Source organism: Hemibagrus wyckioides, linkage group LG23, assembly GCF_019097595.1.
Source record: "Hemibagrus wyckioides isolate EC202008001 linkage group LG23, SWU_Hwy_1.0, whole genome shotgun sequence".
Classification (NCBI taxonomy): domain Eukaryota; kingdom Metazoa; phylum Chordata; class Actinopteri; order Siluriformes; family Bagridae; genus Hemibagrus; species Hemibagrus wyckioides.
The window spans coordinates 12137909-12162476 of NC_080732.1; the positions used below are offsets into that span (position 1 = coordinate 12137909).

At 39.7% G+C, this 24568-nt stretch overlaps 2 protein-coding genes across 3 annotated transcripts in view; one reads left to right on the forward strand and one right to left on the reverse strand.

Annotated features, from left to right (window-relative positions):
* ptpn3 (protein tyrosine phosphatase non-receptor type 3) overlaps positions 1-9654 on the reverse strand; it is a 39550-nt gene extending 29896 nt beyond the window's left edge. The window contains exon 1 of the mRNA XM_058376460.1: positions 9237-9654. The gene's annotated coding sequence lies outside the window, so the exon portion shown is untranslated. The remainder of the gene's footprint in view (positions 1-9236) is intronic.
* Positions 9655-20116: 10462 nt separating this feature from the next.
* Positions 20117-24490, forward strand: sgk2b (serum/glucocorticoid regulated kinase 2b). Of its 2 annotated transcripts, none has more exons than XM_058376705.1 (12): positions 20117-20275; positions 20440-20515; positions 21101-21164; positions 21413-21453; positions 21559-21616; positions 21750-21833; positions 21915-22046; positions 22176-22288; positions 23068-23287; positions 23415-23570; positions 23654-23743; positions 23853-24490. In XM_058376705.1, exons 1-12 carry the CDS (start codon positions 20209-20211, stop codon positions 23994-23996), a joined length of 1245 nt encoding a protein of 414 aa, XP_058232688.1. In that variant the 5' UTR covers positions 20117-20208; the 3' UTR covers positions 23997-24490. The 2 variants fall into 2 exon arrangements, with proteins under 2 accessions (XP_058232688.1, XP_058232687.1); XM_058376704.1 differs by having other exon boundaries at positions 21098-21164; positions 23853-24489.
* The last annotated feature ends 78 nt before the right edge of the window (positions 24491-24568 follow it).

The following is a 24568-nucleotide window of genomic DNA, read 5'->3' on the forward strand; positions in this document are numbered from 1 at the left end:
AGGGGCCAACACCCCAAAAACAAGTTCCATGCACCTGTCCCTTCCCCTCCCATCTCTCTCTTTCTGTTTTCTCTTTCTCAACAGGAGCTGTAAGTGTCATAGCAGGGAAACTCTGGGCCAGTGTGCGGGAACTGCAAGGAGCCCAGTGACCTCCAGGGCCAGTGCCATTGGTCCAGATCCCCAAAGTGCCACAACCACTCCCTAATCAGTATGGTACTGCATACTAGTTAGTGTCTATGGAGATACATACCATGCATTGGTGGATTCAGGATGTAACCAAAACATCAATTCACCAACATTTGGTTCAAGTGGAGGCATTAGGAAATGCATGTTTGGTGAAGGTTAGGTGTGTGCATGGGGATGCTCTTGAATAACTGTTCTTGTGCCTCCGTGGTTAAGGTAGCAGTTAGTCCTTGGCTCACCCATCCACTACCTGTGGCATGCCTTTGACCAATTGATCATAATCAATAATAGCATAATGCTGTTCTTCCCCACACATATTTTTAAATTATTAAGCACCGTTTTTTTCCCAAGTGATGCAGGACACAAAACCTTGAACCTTTTCATGGCCTGCTTCTATTAACCGACAGTGTTCACAGATGGTGCGTGGCATGTCGTGAATGTCAGCTGATGAATCTGCTGGCTACCCCCAAATGCCACTGTGCCCTTGATCTCCTTTAAAAGAATTGGGATGGGCCTTGTCAGGCTTTTAGGGTCAAACTGCATCCCTTAGTTTTAGTTTTAGTGGACTATACAGTGTGATCCATGGAAGCAGTGCCTCTCTGCAATATCTTTGCAAAGGCATTCTTACATGTCATCTTCTAATTCCCAGAAAGAGAGATCCTGACTGATCAGGGCATATTATTTTATGTCACAAACACTGTGTGAGCTTTATGATTTGCTGTGGATTAAATTGCTGGTGCATTTGAAAAGGGAATATTGGAAGATCCCCTTGACTCCAATTTCCCAAGAAAAAAATGCCTTTTCCACTCCATTTGAGTTACACCAATTTGTCACTTCCTTTTGGGTTGTTCGAGGCCCACTCAACATACAAACAACCCATGGACAGTGTTCTCTGTCTGCAATCTTTTTATGCTTCTGCTTCATCTGGATGTCAACATTATCTACAGTGATGAGTAGCAGTGGCACATGCAGCACCTAACGGCGGTTCTGTTCTGAGGTGGGCAGATCTCAGGGCAAACCCAAAGTAGTGTGTAATTGGGTAGGTGGAAGTAATGTGTCTGATTATTCGGATATCACCAGTTTGCTGATTTTACAAAAAAAAGCACCAGATCTGGTCCAGTGGACCGAGCCATGCCAACGGGTTTTTACACAGGTAATTGCTGCACTCCCTACTGGACCGTTTATACTATAGGGACTTCTCTCTATTGTTTTGCAGATTGACACATCTGACAGGGGGTTGGGAGCCATGCTCTCCATGGTGGTGGAGGTGGAAGGGGACCACCCCATGCTGTACATCAGCCATGAGCTCTCATTGCAAGAGACTAAGTACAGCTCAATAGAGAAGGAGTGTCTGATTATCAAATGTGTGGTCCTCATGCTCTGGTATCTGTATTTGACAAGCCTTCCCCCTATGTTCAAGTCACACCTCCATACAGTGAACCCACCGCATGAAAGATGCCAACACACAGATCACCCATTAGTGTCTGCCACTTCAGGCATTTAAGTTAAAGTGGTACACAGCTTGGGTGTGCTGTTAGCTGTGGCAGATTCCTCTCTTGGCAGGGAGAAGGAAGAATCAGCGGCAGGCTGGACAGCACCTTAGCTCAAATGGAGGTTTTTTTAAACAGGGGTGTGCTTGACCGCTGATTTGTGAATGGACGTAGTAATTGGAGAAGGTGATTGGTAAGGATTGCACACCTATGGGGAGTAAGACTAATGAATGTTCTGTTTTGCAGCGAGTTGTGGCATGGGTAAAAAGGGGAGAGACGAGCTTCTCGAGAGAGTGAGACAACCAGCACAAAACTCTGTGTGTGTGTGTGCGCCTGCCCATGCGTATAAAGCAAATGTGAAAGATAAAGAATAATGCACCTTTTGAGTTGTTACAAGGCTGCCTCCAGCTTCCTCATTCCCTACCCAAACATAGGAAGTGTTACACTCCTGTACAACACACACAGAAGAAATCATATCTAGCTCAGGTTTATTTAAAATAATCATGGTCACTGAAGTATGTATTTCAGAACTGTGGAAGGTAATATAGTTATAATGTTATGTTGCGTTTCAGAAAGGGTAGAAAGGAAAAAGTCCCTTCTCTCCAAATATGGCAGCATGACATATTGCAGGATTGCAAAATTGTATCTGAACAAACAGAAAAGTTAGGGAACAATAGCCCTTTGACTGTTGAAACCATTGTAGCGAAACCAATTTGTTCATCATCATGCACATCGTCAGGATGGGTGATAACCAGTCACAGCATATCACCACAAACGCCTCATATCAACCGTCAAGCACAGTGGTGGAGGGGTGATGATTTCGGCTTCGGGCTATATAAGGAAAAAAAACATGATGTTGGAGTAGCAAAGTCAAAGTCCAGACCTCAACCACAATGAGATACTGTAGTGAAGGGCTGTGCATAAATAAATGCTCTCAAACATCAAGGATCTAAAGCAATGTTGAGTCAGAAAACAGATTACTTCAAGTTATTGTTGCTAAAGATTATTTCACATTACTGGTACTTCTATATTGTAATACATACACTGATGATCTCCTCATCATGGCACCTGTTAGTGGGTGGGATATATTAGGCACCAAATGAACATTTTGTCCTCAAAGTTGATGTGTTAGAAGCAGGAAAAGGATTTGAGCGTGTTTGATAAGGGACAAATTGTGATGGCTAGACGACTGGATCAGAGCATCTCCAAAACTGCAGCTCTTGTGGCCAAGGCTCATTGATGCACGTGGAGAGTGAACGCTGGACCGTGTGATCCGATCCAAAAGACGAGCTACTGTCGTAAATGACGTTAATGCTGGTTCTAATAGAAAGGTGTCAGAATACACAGTGCATGATGGTCCAGGGCTGTTTTGGCAGCAAAAGTGGGACCAACACAATATTAGGCAGGTGGTCATAATGTTATGCATGGTCGGTGTGCATATATGTATTCCACAATGCTTTCAAGAATTGTTAACAAAGTTAACAGATTATTGAGAAACACACTTTAACCAAAGAAAATTCTTAAGATGAAGTTAACCTAGAAACAAAGCTACTAAAACAATTTATTTTTGAAGAATTACATGAAGTACACACTGGCTCTCAGTGGTCATTAAAAACATCCTTCATTTACATAACTGCTAACAGTAAATCCCTTATAATATCTTTTCTATTACTATTATTAAATATAAGACATAAACATTATTGTTCCAGCTGTAAATTTAAAGTAATATGTCTTTGACGTAGTACGTGAATAGAAATATGAAACTATATTTCAAGACATTCACCCATGAAGACACAACTTATGTAGCAAACCATTCGGCAAGGGTTCAGCAGGGGTTCATTTCCTTCGCGGTTACTTTACTTAGTTAATTATGGCACGTGCGAAAGTCTGAACACCCGTCAAACTGTCTAGGAACTTAATTAACTCGTTAGGTCTTAATTGAATTGTTACTCAAATCAAGAACTGTCATTGGAACATAATAAATTCTCTGACACTTCAAATCGTATGCCAGCATTCAACAACAATAGACTCTTATAAGCAGCTGTCTGTGGATCTGAAAATGAATCTAATTAAAGCAGTGGTCTATAAAAAGATATCATCTGCTTCCAGCTCAGATTTCTACCATCTGAAATAGCAAGAAAGAAATAGGAGGTACTAGCAAGTAGAGAAAGGAGGGACTAGGAGGAAAGAGCAGGTAGAGAAACTTATGGAAGTCATGGCGAGATCTGGAAGACCAAGGAAACTCTCAGATAACACTGTTATGCTTTCCAAAAAGACAAATGACAGCGAGAACCCGCATGTTCGCCTAACACAGGAGTGGTGGTGCACCAGCATGATCGAACAAACATGATCTAAGTCATCAGAAGGAACCCTTACCTGTGACATGAGGTTTCCAAAACAACATATAGATAAATGCATTACAGTAAAAATGAAACTATTCCGCAATAATCACCCAAGGCAAAGAAGAGTAGCATTTGATAGAAAGAACATATTTCCATGGAGGTGGATGTACAATGCTCTAAAGTTGCATGACAGCCAGCAACACAGGAAACGTTGCACTGGTGGATGGAAGAATGGATTCCACTAAATATCAGCAGATCCTGGAGGCAAATATTACACAGCCAGTCAAGAACCCGAAGCTGACAGGAGGCTGGCAATGATGATAAAACAGTGATCCAAAGCATACCTCAGAATCCACCATGGCCCTTACAATTCCCCGATTTGAAGATCTGTGTGTAGCTCATGCTGTACGTGCAAGATGGTGCACTAGTATCTCTAGAACTAGAAACATTCTGCAAGGAATAGTGACTAAAAATTCCCTAATTAGGAGCAGAAAGACTGTCTGCTAAAGGGGTTGTTGCTAAGTTCATCAAGTATAACATGCACTAATGTTGTTCAGGATGTTTGGGAAAGAGTACAAAAATTTCTGCAGAGTGCTGTGACATTCCCTAACCTTTAACACATAACCTATATCTGTGTGTGTGCATACATTAATGTCAAACACATTACACTCTTGGCTTTTTCCATCAACTCCATTACACTTCCACATGCTCTGAGCCTCTGATCAGTGGAAGTTAATGTTTAGACACTTACTCTAGTAGAGGTAGTCCAATGTTTCTGATGTGGATATTTCAATTCTGGTGCATGTTTACAGATAGGATACAACCTTCGTGAGTGATCAACAAAAGGAGATAAATGATCCTCAATTTTCGGTTCAAATGTAAACAACACCAAATTTTAGAAACCACCGGCACTGTTTAAACTCAGTATCTTCAGTGATTCTAAGACAAGCAATGACAAGTCTAACACATATGCTTACAATTACTGCTCTGTAGGCAGTGGCAGCAAGAAGAGACAATTATAAGCTACAAATTCCATGCGTGTCACTCGTTCCACGTCCTAAGTAAAGGACAGCTAAATGCAGAGCCGAGTCAAGGTATGACTAGGGTCACCAACCCCTGGGGGAACCAATACATAAGCACGTACACTATATTGCCAAAAGTTTTGGACACCTCTCCAAATTTAGGTGTTGTTTTTTAGGGGTTGGGCTTGGCCCCTTAGTTCCAATGAAAGGAACTCTTAATGCTTCAGCATTTCAGCACATTTTGAACAATTTCACGCTCCCAATTTTGTGGAACAGTTTGAGGAACCCAATAGAACACCTTTGGGATGAATTAGAGCAGAGACTGGGATCCAGAGACTGTCTTCTCGTCCAATATCAGTGCCTGACCTCACAAATGCTCTTCTAGAGGAATGGTCAAAAATAAACTCCTAAACCTTATGGAAAGCCTTCCTAGAAGAGTTGAAACTGTTATAGCTGCAAAGGGTGGGCCAACTCCATATTACATTCATGTGCATGTAAAGGCAGACGTCCCAGTTTTGTCCTGGCTCGCAGTCTCTGCTCTAATTAATTTATATCAATATAAATAATTATATCAAGCTTAAAGTGCAGAAAAAAAAATACAGACCATCAAAACAGACGATCCACAACTCTTGGAAATAAAAGAGGCTGACCATTACCACATCATTTACTATACCATGACCTAGTCAAGAAACCCCTGCTGAATCTGCCTCCACTCACATTTGTTGTATTCATTACTAGAGCACTGATCATTTGCAGCTCTAATCTTCATGATGATCACATTTAGGTGAACACTGCTGCCCTAGTGATCCTTGAAAACACAAAAAAATCCTGCTTGGACCAGAAGCCAGGATAACTGTCATGAAAAGCACTGATCGAGAAATACTATTGAAGAAGCAGAAATGGGTCTTTCATATCCATTGTGGCAAAAACCACACTCACCCTAACAATCAAAGGAAATAATAGTTTGGCCATATAGAGATATATTTTCTTCTTTTTTTTCCAACCTGCAAGTGGGGGAAATCCACTCAGGGAACTAAACTAAGAGTCATACATGAAACACGGTGCTGTAAGAGGAATTGGTGGTTCATCGGCGAGTCAGGAGGAAAGATTTATGTTCCCAGACAGTCTGGACTGGCACATGATGATGATGATATTAAAGTAAACTATTATTAATATTATTATTATGGACACTCAAAGAGATACCAATGTTGCAAATGTTTGTGGACATCTGACCATCACACCCATATGTGCCCACAAAGTTAGAAGCGTACATTGGTATAGGATGTCTTTACATACTGTAACATTAACATTTCCCCTTCACTAGAAATAAGGTGCTTAATCTTGTTTTAGCATGACAATGCCCTTGTTCACAATGAATAAAGGTTGGTGTGAAAAAACTTGAGCGGCCTGCACAGACCCCGACCTCAACCCCACTGAACACCTTTTGGATGAATTGGAATGGTGACTGCATCCCAGGTCTCCCGACATCACTGCATCAGGGCAACATCCCAAATATGCAGTGGAAAGTCTTCCCAGAAGAGTTGAGGTTATTATATCAGCAAAGGAGGAATAACTCTGGAGTAGGATGTTCAGAATAATGGTAATGGATTGTTAGTGCATTCTGTTCATGTGACTCAGTTTTCTGTATAAGACTGAACCATTTAGATTGAAGGCACAATCTATCTGTAATTACAGTCTGTTATAGAATTCAGCAAAGACTTGGTACAGCTCACAGCTGTTGGAATTTTCTTGTTTAAGAAGTAATATTAATAAGGTAAAATAATGACAAGTAATAATCTTTAAAGTCATATGTAAATCCATCGTTTTACATATTTGAACATATCCACGTGTATCCTATTTGCCCTAAATCTAGACATGAATGCAAATGAAATGTGTTTTTAATAATAATACGCCCACTCCGCTCTTCACTTCCTATTTCTCTCCTACTCAAAGTCTTGACAACTATGTGCAGCCAACTACGCCTTACTGAATACCAAAACAATATTTTCTAGGACCATGAATTTTACTGGATTCCTTCTGTATAGCTGGGAGACAACTGTTTTCTGACTTACGCTTTGGGCAAGCCAGAGATTTTTTAAAGTGCACGCAAGACTCTTTAACCAAATGTTGTTTGCAGTTGTGTGTATGGGGTGTGCATGAAGCCTGGTTAAAAATCATAGTGGAAGTAACGCTGTCTGTTTTCTTCACTTCTCAAAGCTCTGTAATTTGTATATAAACAGATGCTTCTGTTGAAGTAAACCCTGAAACACATTGAATGAGTGTATAATGAAATGTGTTTAGCTATTCGGGTGGTTGATGCTGTAATTTTCTTAATCCTGTGAGAAGTCAGTGGATGTGTGGAGAAAGGTTTTAGACCATCTCGAATAGATAGAGTTCAGGTTTCACTGTTGGTTCATGAATTTTCCAGCAGTGATCAACATGATATTAAATGATATTAATGGGAAATTCAGTGTACAACAACATGAGACTCTAGACTCAAAGTTCTCAAAGACTCGAAGCTCCAAATAAATAAATAAAGCATGGCTAAAGGTATGCGGACACCTCACCATCACACCCATATTTGGCATAGAGATTTCCCTTCACTGGAACTCCTGGCACGAGACCAAACATGTTCCAGCATGACAATGATCCTGTACACAAAGCGAGCTCCATAAGGATATGGAGTGTTGGAACTCGACTGTTTGACTGTGTTAGCATGAATGTTGGAGCATGTTGGAGTGTACAGATGAGAGAGCCTGACAAACTTAAAAGGGACAAAGCACTGCTGTGTCATTCTCTTTGGGTAGAATTAAAGTGAGGACTACATTTACATGTGCATTTCGCAGATGCCCTTATCCAGAGCGACTTACATTTTCATCTCATTTTATACAATCGAAGGTTAAGGGCCTTGCTCGGGGGCCCAGCAGTGGCAGCATAGTGGACCTGGGATTTGAACTCACAACCTTCTGATCAGTAGTTAACACCTTAACCACTAAGCTACCGCATGCCCTAAAGGGGACCAAATCCCACTGGGCCCACTATAGAAGTCTAGTCATTGCAAAATAAATTGTGGACACAACTATAAGGCACATACAGCTTAACATTATATAGTCAATCACACTGGATTTTTCCTTCGTGTTACGTCACCCAGTCCACTAGTGTTATGTCGTAACAGGAATAAAAATGAATAAGGGGTTTTGCTAATGCTTCAACACCCCCCTTTCTAGTCACAAAGGTCTTCAGCTTAATGTCACATGATATTGATATGGAGCCAAGTCCCTGAAGTTAGGATTTTTTCCCCAAATATGAAAGCCACTGAATGCATTAACCTGCCTTTTTTCTAGGAAAAGGCGCGTGCCATGACGACAAAAAGAAACTCATAAAGCAAACAAACAAACATGAGTGTTAAGTGTGTGTCTTATATGTACTTTAAATAAATAATAATAATAATAATTTAAAAAAAAAAAAAAAGTATAATCCGTTGATTTATTGTTCCTATGTGAACATCAGTTGTCTGAAAGAACAGCAGCTGTTCAGCCGGAGCCGAAGTCTTCCAGCTGATCCCTCACTGATCTCTGCCTACTAAACAATGACATTCAGCTCTAACTTTAAGGGGGATAAAAAATAGCGAAACGTTTCATTTAACCTCTTTTTCATCTAAACATAAAGATCTCCAGCCATTCTCATAACATTTTTCCGCTACAGTTTTCTGGTTCGTTTTCGATTTCAAAGAGAGCAATGTGGACAATCCCAAATATCCCCCTGCTCCCTACATACGTGCACGACATCAGGTATTAAATGCAGGATCCGTGCACCCTATGTAGCGCACTACGTTCCGAAGCGGGACGTGTTTTGAATTCAGCCCCTTTTTCACGGTTCCTAATTGGAACGGACCAACCACGCCTTCGAAAATGTTCTGGTCCATGGCGAAGAGTTTGACAAGCCCGAGTCTTTTAACAACACGGAGAATTACGAGCCTGTGTTTTCTTTAAATAAATAAACGACAGTGGCGTTCAGGAAGAGATGATATCATTCGGCTCGGTTCGACGGACGCCATTTGGAAACGTCTAGTGCACGGGTTTTTGAGCTGACTTTTTGTTAGAAGAAAAAAAAAAAAGTTGTCAACTTTTAGCATGAAGCTATAGCCCGCGATTAGAGGGACGGATTTTGTTTGAAGCAGTACGTTTCGCACCACTTACCTGCGTCTGAAGTCCACTTCCTCACTCTGCTTGGCGCTGTATCGATATCCCCTGCTTAAAGCCAACTGTTTCCATGTTTCAGCCTGCGTCGTCGCAGGTGTTGGTAAACTTCCGGAAAAACGCAATGTCTTTTTTTACGGCTTCCTTCGGGAGTGTAGTTAATGTAGTCGTCACCGCGCGCGCGCTCCTTTCATTGATATCTGACTTGATTCGCGAGCTGTTACAGTTACACGGCTTAACTAACAGTGACTGTGGTCTCTTAGCCCAGCTCTCGATCTTCTTACTCCAAGCTAGCCTGTTTTAATTCTCACGGCTGTGTAGATTAGACACTGTCATTAAAAAAATGAAGTTCAGGTTATAAAGAAGAAGAAAAAGGAGGAGGAGGAGGAGGAATCTGAGGTGCGCGTGCCAGGCTAGGGCGCTGGCTCCCTCGAGTCAACAAACCACGCCCATGTCTACCTGATGATAAACACTACAGTGGCAATAACAATAATGCGGTCTTTCTGTGCAACATGCATAATTGATCAATTTCTCATTTACCCCAGTAATAAACACCCTTTGTGTGTAACTGACGTGCTATGTTGGTTACTTTAGGATGCAAGGCCAAGTCTGTTTCTGGAAGGAAAATTTTATGAACTTTTTTACTAGTCCTAAAAATTCACACTGCTTTACTGTCTGTGTGCACAATCATCACCATGAAAGGTAACATTCTTCTTCTTCATTCGGCTTTTCCCTTCAGGTGTCACCACAGCGAATCACCTATCCCTATCTTCTGCATCCTTAACACTTACACCCACTAGCTTCATATCCTCATTTATTACATCCATATACCTCCTCTTTGGCCTTCCTCTTTGCCTCCTTCTTGGCAGCTCCATGTCCAACATTCTCCTACCAATATACCTCCTCTAAACATGTCCAAACCATCTTAACCTGGCCTCTCTAACTTTGTCCCCCAAACGTCTAACATGATCTGTCCCTCTGATGTATTCGTTCTTAATCCTGTCCAACCGTGTCACTCCCAAAGAGAACCTCAACATCTTCAGCTCTGCTACCTCCAGCTCTGACTCCTGTCTCTTCCTTAGTAACACTGTCTCTAATCCATACAGCATGGCCGGTCTCACCACTGTCTTGTACACCTTCCCCTTGATTCTCGCTGATATTTTTCCATCAAAATAAAAGATAACATTCAAATCAATAATAAAAAAAAAAACATCACAGAGGCAGAGATATGTTTCTTATGTTTACTCTCTGCACTTACCTTGTCTGGGCTTGTGTGTCACACTGCAGCTTATCAGCCAGGAGATATATTTGAATGTGTGCATCTCATTCCAGCAGTTAGATCTAACATAGATTACTACTTTTGTTTGTTGTAAACAAGTGCATCGAACCCACTCTAAATAAGCACAATCAAATATTCAGGTTTAGTCTGGTTCACTTTTTTTTTTTTTTTTTTTTACATTTCTTGCATTAGGCAGACACCTTTATCCAGAGGAACTATACAATTTGTCATTTTATATTACTGATCCATTGAGGATGAAGGGCCTTACTCAGGGGCCAGCAGTGGCAGCTTGGCAGACCTGGGATTCAAACTGATAACCTTCCAATCAATAGTCCAACACTATAACCACTAAGCTACTAAATCCAGTTTTCAGGAGCATAAACCCCATATCACATCAATGTACTCCGTGCTTGAATGGTTTGGTAAATATAATGTGGAAATCTGCACCGATCAGACATAACATTATGACCACCTGCCTAATATTGTGTTTTTCTGACCCGTCATGCACTGGGTGTTCTGACACCTTTCTACCAGAACCAGCATTAACTTCTTCAGCAGTTTGAGCCACAGTAGCTCGTCTGTTGGATCAGATCGCACAGGCCAGCCTTCGCTCTCCATGTCCATCAGTGAGCCTTGGCCACCCATGACCCTGTCGCCGGTTCGCCACTGTTCTTTCCTTGGATCACTTTTGATAGATACTGACCACTGCAGCCCAATAAGATTTCCACACCGCTCAGTGCTAGTTAGACCTTTTAAAAAGTTTAAAAATTTTAACCAACAGATTATGGATGTAAAAAAGAGCGTGAATATCGGATTTTATAGAGTTTATAGCAAGAAGCTATGAACACGTTGCCTAAAAATTAGCACAAATTTATTGTAAATATCACATTGCCAGTGTCTGGTGTAAAGGCCACTTTGATTAACCTTAAAGCTTCCCTGTAGTTTGTTTTAAAACTACTCTAACATTCAATTTGATTGAATTTTATTTACATAGTGGGATAAGCAATGGCCAGTACAAAGCAACAGAAACCCAGATTCAGAATTATACTCCATAATGCAATTAAAATAGGTAAAGTATTTCCTGAGACCCCGGTAGCATCTCAGGATAAGTTGAGAACCTCTGAGCTACCCTGTGTTCACATGTAAATATTATAAAAATGCTCAAGACAGCCCAGTTCGAAAGCATCACTCAGTTTGAGTAGTGCAAGTAATCCCTGCAATACACTCTGTGAAGTTTCAAGCATCGTTTAACATAATTCACAGTAAACTCTTTAAAAAGGGAACCGCTAAAAGTCCTATGAAAAACATTTGGTTCCCTCTTCATAAGGAAAGGTATCAAGTACTAGAATCTCTATAGAAAGGTAGAAACAATAATCCAGTATAATGTGTAACAGCACTACTAGAGTTCATAAAGGATACTGCAGGGGGGTAGGTCTTTTTTTTTTGGGGGATAGAGGTCATCGATGACAAAGCAATACAGACTTATAAATAACACATATGTAAGCTAGAAGGATGAGGTAAATGTTAACTATAACTGTCATTTAAATAAGTTGTTTCCAAAAATGTTATTATGTCATATCATGTTTAAATATAGATACTACACTGAATGAGGTAAGGAGGGCTGAGTCTGCTTTCCAATTCATCTCTGACGTGTCCAGTAGGATTGAGGTCAGGTTCTGTGCAGGCTCAGATTATTCCACTCCAACCTTGAGGATGGATCTTTGCTCTGTGGACAATTTTGGGCCCCTTCCAGAAGGACATTCAGTACAATGTGTCCAACTTTGTAGCTGCAGTTTGAGGAAGAAGCATTTATGCTTTGGGCTATATACAGTGCTCTCCAAGTGTGTTGGAACAGCAATGCCAATTCTTGGCACCTTTAGTGACACCCAATTTTTAGTTAAGTGTTAAAGTAAATTAAATTAAGACTGGTTTAATATTCCTTACATGCAATAAAAGCATCAAGCAGGGGAGCCACTAACATCACCAAGCTGTTGAATTTTCTTTTGTGATGCTTTTCAGGGCTTGAACCTCAGCCTCTTTCAGTTGTTCAGTGTTTGGGCGGTTTTTTCAAGAATCTTCTTTTCAGGAGGTGACACGCATGCTCAGTTGAGGAAAGGTCTGGCAGCTGACAAGGCCTTAAAGTCTAAAACCTTCTACAATTTTCCCTGATGAAGTCAGTGTGTGTTGGGTCATTGTCTTGCTTGATGAAGCTCCTGCCTGTAAACTGGCAGACAGAATACTTATGAGTGAATTCTGCTGCTACTATAATGAGCTATGTCATCAATAAAGATTCATGAGCCTGTTCCAGAAGCAGCCATGCAAGCACAAGGCAAGTCACTACCTCCACTGTGCTTAACCGATGAGCTCATTTGTTTTGGATCATGAGTAGATTCTTTCTTTCTCTATACTCTGGCCTTTCCATCACTTCTATGTAGAGGTTAATCTTGGTTCCAGAACCTTTTTAGCTCATCTCAGTAGTTCTTTTCAAAATCCAATCTGACCTTCTTATTCATACTTGTGATGAGTGGTTTGCATCTTTGCACTAAATTGCCAAAACCTTTGGGACACTCGCTCTAATTCATCCCAAAGATGTTCTATCGGGTTGAGGTCAGGACTCTGTGGAGACCAGTCAATTTCCTCCACACCAAACCCGCTCAACCTTGCTTTGTGCACTGGTGCGCAGTCATGTTGGAACAGGAAGGGGTCATCCCCAAACTGTTCCCACAAATTTGGGAGCATGAAATTGTCCCCAATGTCTTGGTATGAAGCTGAAGCATTAAGAGTTCCTTTCACTGGAACTAAGGGGCCAAGAACAACCCCTGAAAAACAACACCTGAATTCAATGATTTGGAGGGGTGTCCCAAAACTTTTGGCACTATAGTTTATATTTGTGCCCTTGAAATTTTCTTTAAAAGGCGATGCCGTCACTTGCTGGTGATGTCACTGATTTTTGTTTTTCAGGTTTTTCTTCACAGCTGTCACAATATTTCTATCATCAGCTGCTGTTGTTTCCCTTGTCAACCTATCCCATGTCTGGTCTTCTTTTTCAGAACAAGCTATGCTCATTGATTTTCCTTCTTCCCTTGCCTTTTCTCTGGTCTTTGTGCTAGTTTATAGTTTTTAAACACCAAATGCGCTACAGGTGAAACCCACCCAAATCTCAAGCCAAGAGTATTGCTTCGGCAATCATAGCGCATTGGTGGCTCACTGGTAGGTTTCTTACCTACCATAGGGAAGGCTCAGGTTCAATTCCCAGCCAAGGCTCAAACCCCAGCTACTGGATGCTGTACCTGTCCCAAGCCTGGATATAAATGGGAGGGTTGTTTCAGGAAGGGCATCCTGTGCCAAGTGGTTGGCTATGGCAACCCCTCATGTGCAAGGGAGCAGCCAAAAGATCAACAATTGCTTTGGCAATCAATGTTTATTATATTGATTATTTTACTTTAAGATAAGATGTTAAATAGGAAACTAAAGCATGCTACTAACAGTATGTATTTCACTTTGAATCATTCTGTGAAAAAACAATAAAGAAAGTGTTAAAAAATGTGTTGTCAGTCCACATTTCAGGTGTCAGCATGTTGTAAGTCAATATGTTTTCTGCCATGGCAAAGATTTCAGGACAAAGAAGTTTGCGCTTTCCAGTATTCTATTAGCATGTATCATTCATAACCGATCTGAAAACTGTAGTTTTTTGTCAAATTGTTGTGGTATAAATAGAATAAAACGCAGGGATGTGCGGTTATAGGAAAATAATCAGCTTTGGTGTAGTAACAGTAACTCAGTTTTGCGTTTGCCAACATCACACCACTCTGTATTTTTTCTGTACGCCCCACTGTGTTTAATCTCTTAATTTCTTTCATTTCATTTATAGCAAATTTAAAGCCACAACAGAAAAGCTGTAATTAACTGTGATTAGCCAGCTATCTAAAACACAAGAGGTCATTGCTAGCTTGTTAACATTGCAATCCAGAGCTGCCTTCCTGAAAAAAGACAAACATTCATATTATATGTTGCTTGTACCAATTTAACAACTGCTGTTTAACACAATTATTAGTATTTACACTATATTACCAAAAGTCTTGGGACACCCCTCCAAATCATTGAATTCAGGGGTTGGGCTCAGCCACTTAGTTCCAGTGAAAGGAACTCTTAAAGCTTCAGCATACCAAGATGTTTTTGGACAATTTCATGCTTTGGGGATGACCCCTTCCTGTTCCTGAGTACTGACCTCAACCCGATAGAAAACCTTTAGGATGAATTAAAGCGGAGACTGTGAGCCAGACCTTCTCGTCTAACATCAGTGCGTGACCTCACAAATGCACTTCTAGAGGAATGGTCAAAAATTCCCATAAACACACTCCTAAACCTTGTGGAAAGCCTTCCCAGAAGATTTGAAGCTGTTATAGCTGCAAAGGGCGGGCCAACTCTATGTTAAATTCATGTGCATGTAAAGGCAGACGTCCCAGTTTTGGCCTGGCTCACAGTCTCCGCTCTAATTCATCCCAAAGGTGTTCTATTGGGTTGAAGTCAGGACTCTGTGCAGGCCAGTTAAGTTCCTCCACACCAAACTCATCCATGTCTTTATGGACCTTGCTTTGTGCACTGGTGTGCAGTCAAGTTGGAACAGGAAGGGGTCCTCCCCAAACTGTTCCCACAAAGGAGCATGAAATTGTCCAAAATATATTGGTATGCTGAAGCATGAAGAGTTCTTTTCATTGGAACTAAGGGGCCAAACCCAACCCCTGAAAAAAAACACCTGAATTCAATGATTTGGAGGGGTGTCCCAAAACTTTTGGCAATATAGCATATGTTCTAACTTCATCATAAGTGCACGTTGCAAGAATAAAGGTTTACTTAGTTTTAAGAAATGGCATTTGGAAAATTGCATGAATTGGCTGATGTTCTACCTTAACAAATCGGAACATTAAGTAAGACCTGGGTGCAGCTGAAGCTGGTATTTTATTCATGCAAATTTGTGTAACTGGGTATCATGTTTCTGATTTAGAGATGAATCAGTTCTTACTACTTCAGCCTTCACTCTTCAGTTCAAATATAGACTCTATCATCTAGCATCTCTTATTTTAAAATAGGAACACAAGAGTTCTCCAACATCAGGTTTTTAAGCATGTAGGCTAATTTTATACTTCTTATATATTTTTTGGTTAATGACAAGACTAAAATTTGTGTTGGTCTCAGACAGCCATGACTGGCTAGTATCACTGTTACTGGCCTGTTTCTCTCCCTTAACTCTGGGACATAGATGGCTGTGGCATCGATGGGATTCAAACTCATGATCTTCTAACAATATTCAGGTCAAAAGTATATAAAATAAAGCCTCAATCACGCTATAAAACTATTTTTTCATCCAAACATCTATTTTCATTAATTACTATGTGCAGCTTTGTATTTAGTTTTATTTATTTAGTTCTTCTTCTTCTTTTTTTTTTTACTTTGTTTTCTTTCACTGTGACTTTATTACACACTCACAGAAATGTTTATGAGAACCAAATTGCCAGGAACTCAGAAAAGCCAAACAACCATAAAAAAGAAAGAATAAAAGAAAGAATCTTTACATAAGAGCATGCACTGCTATTTCTTGTAGCTATTTGCTTATCATTTACTTATTTTATACAAAATGGAGGCTTGTAAATAAGAAGTAATCTAATGGCCAGTTTTTGTTGTTTTAGCCCAGAATATAGCTTGTCATACACTGACCAGGCATAACATTACGACCACCCACCTAATATTGTGTTGTTCCCCCTTTTGCTGCCAAAACAGGCCTGACCCATCATGCACTGTGTATTCTGACACATTTCTATCAGAACCAGCATTAACTTCTTCAGCAGTTTGATCAACAGTAGCTCATCTGTTGGATCGGATCACACGGGCCAGCCTTCGCTCCTCACTTGCATCATTGAGCCTTGGCCACCCATGACCCTGTCACTGGTTCACCACTGTTCCTTCCTTGGACCACTTTTGATAGATACTGACCACTGCAGACCAGGAACACCCCACAAGACCTGCAGTTTTGGAGATGCTCTGATCCAGTGGTCTAGCCATCACAATTTGGCCCTTCGTCAAACTCGCTCAAATCCTTACACTTGCCCATTTTTCCTGCTTCTAACACATCAGCTTTGAGGACAAAATGTTCACTTGCTGTCTGATATATATCCCACCCACTAACAGGTGCCATGATGAGGAGATAATCAGTGTTATTCACGTCACCTGTCAGTGGTCATAATGTTTTGCCTGACCGGTGTATATAGTCCATTATAATCATGTTATGGTATTATATCCCAAGTTTATGCTGTCATAACATGATTAGGAATTGGGGAGGAAGAAACTATATTTACAACTAGCATAACTTATTATATGCTATGAATTTTCTTTTGGTAACTAGGGGTGATTTGTAAAAATAAACTAGAAAAGCTTTACGTTTATAAATAAAAACTGCGAAATTTCATTTTACCACAGTTACTCTAGAAACATCCAGGTTACAAGCAAGTACATGAAAGGAAATGCAAATATCAGCGTCCCTATTACTCCAAAATGCAATAGTAATAGTAGGCAAATAGTATAAACAGCTGGAATAAAAATTTAATTTAATTTAATTTAATTAGCCATAGTTTCTCTTGGGGTTTTGTTTCACAATTAATTTAATGTCACCTTTATAGCTTGCATACAATTTTAAACATAGCTAGCTACTCTCAGTCAGCTTTATCTTGTGTATATTCAACCCAGTCTCATGCCGTTACATGAAATAGTCACGTAATTGATTCGTGCACGCTGACACGATTTTCAAACTAATTCACTTCTATTGGAATTGTCTTTCGTGCCTGTAACACGTAATAGCATGAGACTGGGTTGGTATATTTTACAAAGACTAACTCAGCCTTACACAGCATACAAGTACAGCTTTTCAAAATGCTAGTATTATTTTAAATAAATCCAAAACGTGCTGTTGCTTAAGAATACAGACAAGTCAGGACCAACCCTAACACTGTCCTGTACACATCTAAGCAGCAGTAATTCAGGAACCAAGGCTCTTGCTGACAGCAATCATACCGATTTAGGCCCCCAAGTAGGGATCATGCCTCAGAAGCCTTCGTGACCCAGGGAAAGTTTTTAACAGATGCTGCTTAAAGAGCTGTTACAAACGGTTGTAGAATGTTTGTCCTATGGTCGTACTGGAAAGACAAGTACTTCTTGTCAAAGTGTTTACAGCATCAGATATCTTGTTGAGCATATCTGATGCTTCACCACAAGTGCCTCGGACAAGAAATACCTTTAACAGCTTCCCAAAAATATTCATCTCCACAAAGCAGACAGCTGAGTTTGGCAATTCATTCAACCATGTCAAACTGTCCAGTCTTTAAGAAGGTGGAACATTTCTGTTTCAAAGAATAACTTCCAAATTTCTCCCTTCTGTCTTCAGATCACTTTTCAGACTTCCCATGGGTTTTGAAAGATCATTCAGAAAAGAGTATTAAGCAGCCTTTACACCAAGAATTTGGACCTTAAAATGTTTGCTTGCCCAAATAATGGTCCAAACTATTTGTGCATTGGTGAGATTCCATTTCAAGTCCAGTCTTTGGATGCCAAGCTCTGTAACCACATACTAAAGGTATACACAGGTCAATAAACAGTGACAGAATTAGGCTAATATCAAAGAATCATATACATATGAACAAATAATATAAGAGAATTTTGGAACCATTCCCAGATGTCTGATTTGTTTAGCCACACCTCACCGTTCTGTGGAAAGTTATAAATTCATATCCGTGACTCACTCAACCCCAGTGTGCAAATCAGTAATGTTTACAAAGTCAAATTTTTATTTTTTAAATTAATTTATTCTTCATTCTTCATCCCTCACGAGTAAAACAAAACAAAAGAATAAAAAACAACCAAAAACATCCAACATACTGATTAAATTAACATCATGTACTGTGTGAATAAAGAAGATTTATAAGAATATAAAATTACTAGAATATAATTTTAATCAATTACTCCCTTGGGTTTCTTTCACATGAGGTGTAACCTAAATGCAATGCTCCAAGTTAAATTAATAATAATTATAAAAACACTGTAGAATTTGTCTGCCATGCTGCTCTCTGCTCATTGCAAACCCATTCACTGTAATGGCTCTCACTAACAGTTGCAGAAGGCTAGTATAAAGGGTGCTTACAAGCCCTCAATGAGAGAAGGATCGAGAGACTGCAAGAGTGCTGTGTAAAATGGGCCAATATTCTCCAAATGCATTAAAAATATTTTCTTCAACACACAGAGACATACAGGCCTATACAGGTCAAATAGACCTACAAAGTTCCTTATAGCTGGCATGGTGGAAAAGTGGCTATTGCTGCCTCACAGCTCTATTCCCCAAAGTCAGAACCTTGAGCTCAGCTTACTGTGCTGAGTTTGGGTTTCCTCTGGATTCCAGTGCCAGTAAGTGAACTGGTGGCTACAGTGCCACTAAGTGTGAATAAGCATGTGACTGAGTTGTGCATGGCAACCTGCAATGTGCTGGAATCCCAGTGTTCCACTAGAGATCCAATACCAGACTGACCAGGATAAAGCACTTACTGGAGGTAATTTATTATTATTATTATTATTATTATTACCATTACTATTATTATTATTAGTAGTAGTAGTAGTAGTAACAGTAGTACAGTATGTCTTCCATTATGTCATGATTGCTATATTTTATGTACAGCTGTGCTATTGTTTGCTAATTCAACCTTTACACTCTGCTCTTACTTATATAATGTGAAATCAGATAAGATTGGCCACCAGGCCACGTATATACACTGAACAATCATAACATTATGACCATTGACAAGTGCCGTGAATAACACTGATTATCTCCTCATTTTGGCACCTTAGTGGGTGGGAAATATATATATATAAGTGAACAGCAAGTGAACATATTGTCCTCAAAGTTGTGTTAGAAGCAGGACAAATGGGCAAGTGTAAGGATTTGACTGCGTTTGACAAGGCCCAAATTGTGATGGCTAGACGACTGGATCAGAACATCTCCAGAACCGCAGCTCTTTTAGGGTGTTCCCGGTCTGCAGTGGTCAGTATCTATCAAAAGCTGAATCTTGACTTACAGGACTTAAAGGATCTGCTGCTAACATCTTGGTGCCAGATACCACAGCACACCTTCTGGTGATCTAATGAGGTCCATGCCTTTACGGGTCAGGGCTGTTTTGGCAGCAAAAAAGGGACCGACACAATACTAGGCAGTTGGTCATAATGTTATGCCTGATCGGTGTATAGGCATGAAACCTCCAAGACTATATTAGCCAGTGTTTCCGTTTCATTGTCCAACCCTAGTAGTATTAGTAATTTCTCTTTATTAATATTATTTCTATTATTTACACTACAACGCGCACTTGTCAATGCAAATGTGAGATTTGTTTGTCATGACCATAGAGTTTAACTGAAGAGAGAGAGAGAGAGAGTGATTGGTGACAGGCGAGCATGACTGAGAGAGTACGGAGTTCATAGTATGTACACGACCCCGTTTGACGTCATGAGTTCATTGAATGTCCACGTGCCCTGCAGAAAATAACCACATCACCGGGAGCCAGTGTGATTAACCAGAGCAGACTGGTCCAGCGCGAACCAAGCCGCCCAGCGCGCGCGAGCTCATTCAGACAGTCCACTCCACTCAGACTGAGGGTCAGTATGGTGAAAAAGAGCAGGAGTCCTGTCACCTACTCTAAAATGAAGGGGATAATCGCATACTTTGCTGGTAGGTTTAAAAAAATATATTTATAATTTATAACTTTGTTTTAACTTGAGCTTTAACAACTTATGTCTTGTTTTCGGTCTTTTAAGCTAGATATCAATCTATTTATTTATTTATTTATTTATTTATTTATTTATGAAAACAATTTTTTTTCATCATATCTATAGCTTTAATCAGAGAGAGAAAACATGGTTCGACCGACCTGCTACAGAAGCTCGGGACCCGAATTCCAGGTTATCGGAAGTAAGTTTTATTATAATATCCCTTATTATTAAGAAACCAAATCATTTTTTACTAATTAAAGCTGAATATCACGAGACAGTATAGGCGTGGTAAAGTGGCTTTCCCCTACCATGCCAATTGAGATCTGACTCCTAAAGTTTTAAAGAACATGACCTGGGCTCTGTCCCAAATGGGTTCCTACAAGTCCACTACATAGGGAGTGAAGTAGTTGCTTCAACCAGCTGCTAGTATCGGTTTGATTGTGCTGTGGCTTACTGACTACTACAAATTGCATGATAAGGGTATGATCTGTACTGACTTCAGTGTGGCTGTCTAGTTCCTAGCTAGTGCTTATACACCCTGTTCAGGCCTATATGCCAATAGGGGGTCATTATTTATGTTTTAATTCATACAAAGAAACTTTGCTTTACTGTGTCACAGGCATATGGAGAGATTAAGTATTTAGTTGTTTTTCATATGGTATGCAGGGTAATACTTAAACGATGGTATAAACTACACCAGGTAAAGTATTTTATGGCTTGCTGGTTGACTTCTTGACTTTTGACTCGGTTTGCACTAATGTTGGGTTTCTGTCTCCCTCAGCAGTACGGATTCGGAGTGTTTTCTGAGACCAGAAGCCAGTTTATCTGATGAGTCTGCAGCAGCTGCAGTAAGTGAGACGCACAGGATCCCCTCAGCTCTCTTTACTGTGAAGACGTATCAAATTTGACTTGCCGTTGACGTAGACAGGAGGTTCAATATTACATATAAGGGTCAGTGGATGTATAGTATTGCAGAAATGAAGGTGAAAGCTAGGCAGAAATCTTAAGTGGATTCACTACTTCCTATACAATGCACAACATAATGTCTTACGTTAGAAATCATCCTCATCTTCGCTCATCTTCTGTTCTTCAATAGCACTGCTTCACCAGTACAGCACAGGAGCTGCAAAGGTCTCAGTAAGTACAGTAGGTTATATACTGTGTTTTTGTGTATGAAGGACATATACAAGCTACACATAGTATCAAAAATACACACATTTATATTTATTTCTATGGGTGCAGGGTTTCAGCAGCAGATTTTGACTACTTGAAGGTGATTGGAGTAGGCAGTTTTGGCAAGGTGAAAACATCCTTATTTTATTGCTTATCAATTATCATTTGAGTTCCATGCACAATAAATAATAAATGTCTTATTTTTAAAAAGTGATAAAAGCATTTTGTCAAAAACATTCTTTGTCTCTGTCCATGTCTAGGTTCTTTTAGCAAAATATAAGGAGAACAACAAATACTATGCAGTCAAGGTTTTACAGAAGCACATCATTCTGAAGAAAGAAGCGGTGAGTTTCACTGTGCGTGTCTTTCACATGTGGTGTACTGGTGATGGTTTGTATGTATTTTGACACTGTTGTTCCTAACAGGAAGGAAACATCATGTGTGAGCGTAACGTGCTACTGAAAACTCTGAATCATCCGTTCTTGGTGCGACTTCACTTCAGCTTTCAGACCAAAGAGAGGCTCTGTCTAGTGTTGGACTATGCAGGTGGTGGAGAGGTGTGCATGCATACGTGCAAACACACACACAAACACACAATTCATGTATGATTGTATTGAATTTATTTGAAACCAAGTGATAACAGGATTTATGATGATGCTGATGTTTACATATGCATACGTTCACAGCTCTTCTACCACCTCCAAAAAGAACGTGTGTTCAGGGAGCCCAGAGCCAGATTTTATGCTGCAGAAATAGCCAGTGCACTAGGATACTTACATTCCCTGCACATCATCTACAGGTAAACACATGCACACACCTACTTAAATCCTTTGATGCTTAAAATAAAATTTTAGCTTTGCAATAGAGACCAGCAGACATTCTTCAATCTCTCATATTCAGAGTTGAGGCATTAGCACAAAGCAGACTAATAGAATGTGCTGGATCAAGTGCTACTTTATGAGATGAATTTATAAACCAGATTTGCCGTGTTTAATGAGGCAAATAGGACTCAATGTAAAGGCACAATAAGAGATTATTCGATTTATTTCAATACTTGCCCTATTCTCATTCAAGGCTTTTATTTTTTACATTTTTAAATTGCTTTAATATTAATTTCTTATTTGTTTGGCTGGTGCTTGATTTTAAAGGTGCTGGTCTAGACACTGTAGATAAAAAAAAACATTTTTTAAGTACCAATTTTTAAGAGAAAAATTTGGTACTTTGTATAATCTGAATGGAGTGCAGAGAAAATCTATTTAATTTTTAATTTTATTAATTTTATTTAATTTTATGCGTATGCTGCTTTTAACAATGGACATTATCTCAAAGCAGCTTTACAGAATTATAACAATTCTGAAGTTGTTTAATAATAAAAATTGATATTTAAGTACATGCATACTCTATATCTGGATATGCACAAATTTTTCCTACACAAATATTTGGACATAAGTTCCCAACTCTGAATATGGGCCATTGTGAGGACTGTCGTAAACCTTGTGGTACCATAACAGTTACATACATGCTATAGATGTTCATACACCCACAATGTGTTACCATACCTATCCTTGCATGCTAAAGGGACCTGAAGCCAGAGAACATCCTGCTTGACTCTGAAGGCCATGTGGTCCTAACAGACTTTGGCTTGTGTAAAGAGGGTATAGTGGGACGTGGAACCACCAAAACCTTTTGTGGAACTCCTGAATACCTGGCACCTGAGGTTCTCCAGCAGCACGAGTATGACCGTACTGTGGACTGGTGGGGGCTTGGAGCTGTTCTGCATGAAATGCTTTATGGTCTGGTGAGTTCTAAAACGCAGCAGGTGATGAAACCACATGCTGTGCGGGAAATGAGATGCATGAACTGTACATTAAAAATACATTTGTCTAGAGAGAAACCCAACTAATGGACTCTCCGTCTCTCTTTAGCCACCCTTCTACAGTGCAGACCGCATGAAGATGTTAGGCAATATAATTTATCAACCACTGGTCCTAAAGCCTGGAGTGTCCAAGGCTGGAAGAGATTTTCTCAAAAGCTTGCTCAACAAAGACAGATCTAAGAGATTAGGCGCTAAACAGGACATTGTAAATTTCCACAAACAACAGTACCAATAATAGCTACACATTTACTCACTGGCTAAATAACACTAACATGCATCTCCTTTTAGGACGAGCTGAAGCGGCACTCATTCTTTTCCTCTATCCACTGGGATGACCTTGTGGCAAAGAAAATCCCACCTCCCTTTGTTCCCTCACTGGTGAGTCCAGAGAAAACGGTTTTGTGTATGTAATTATGAATGTAATCATTTTATTATCAAATTTCAATCTGTTAAAGCAAATTTGTTTATTTCTCTTTATCTCATTCAGTCTGGCCCTGATGACTTGACAAACATTAACCCTGCTTTCACAAGACTTCCTGTCCCAGATTTTCTGGGTGTGTGTGAAGAGGCTGGGCTAACCTTCCCTGGCTTCAGCTACATGAGTGCAGACGTCTCAGTGATGTCCACATAGGTGCTCAGACATGTGTCAAGTCGAGGCTCCTGGAAAACTGACCATGATTATACCTCTCAGAGTGGATATGGATGTTTACCTTCAATATTTTTGTTTTGATTTTTCAATTTTCGTATTTTATAATTTTCTGGATGCCATTTGGACCACTGCATTGCTGCTGCACTGAGACTGTCAGTCTCTTCTTAGTCCTGAAATCAGTGAATCCATAATGTTAATTTTATTTACATTTTTTAAAAATATTTGTACACATTTTTTTTTTATCTTTTGGATGATTGTGTCAAGTAATATCTTTATTTATAGATTTGTATATAAATTCTGCAAATATTTGGTGCATCAGTTAATTTATTTATTCATGAATTTATTTATTTTTAATATCCTAATATTGTGTACTTGGCAACTATAACAAAATTCCTAGATGTAAAAAAAATTATGTAAATTATGTAAAGCTGGAGAAAAAAAATAATCAGTGTTCCTAGTTGGTATTAAAGATCCTGGAAAATGACCTTCATCTGAGCTTGTTTGTGTTTGTCCATGGGCAGCCTACAAAAAATTTCATTTCCATTTAGTTGCAA

Coding starts and splice junctions, on each gene's coding strand:
- sgk2b (XM_058376704.1), top strand. CDS start 20,209: ATGGTGAAAAAGAGCAGGAGTCCTGTCACCTACTCTAAAATGAAGGGG. Junction 21,454..21,558: donor CAGGAGCTGCAAAGGTCTCA/GTAAGTACAGTA, acceptor CTATGGGTGCAG/GGTTTCAGCAGCAGATTTTG. Junction 21,834..21,914: donor TCATTCTGAAGAAAGAAGCG/GTGAGTTTCACT, acceptor TGTTCCTAACAG/GAAGGAAACATCATGTGTGA.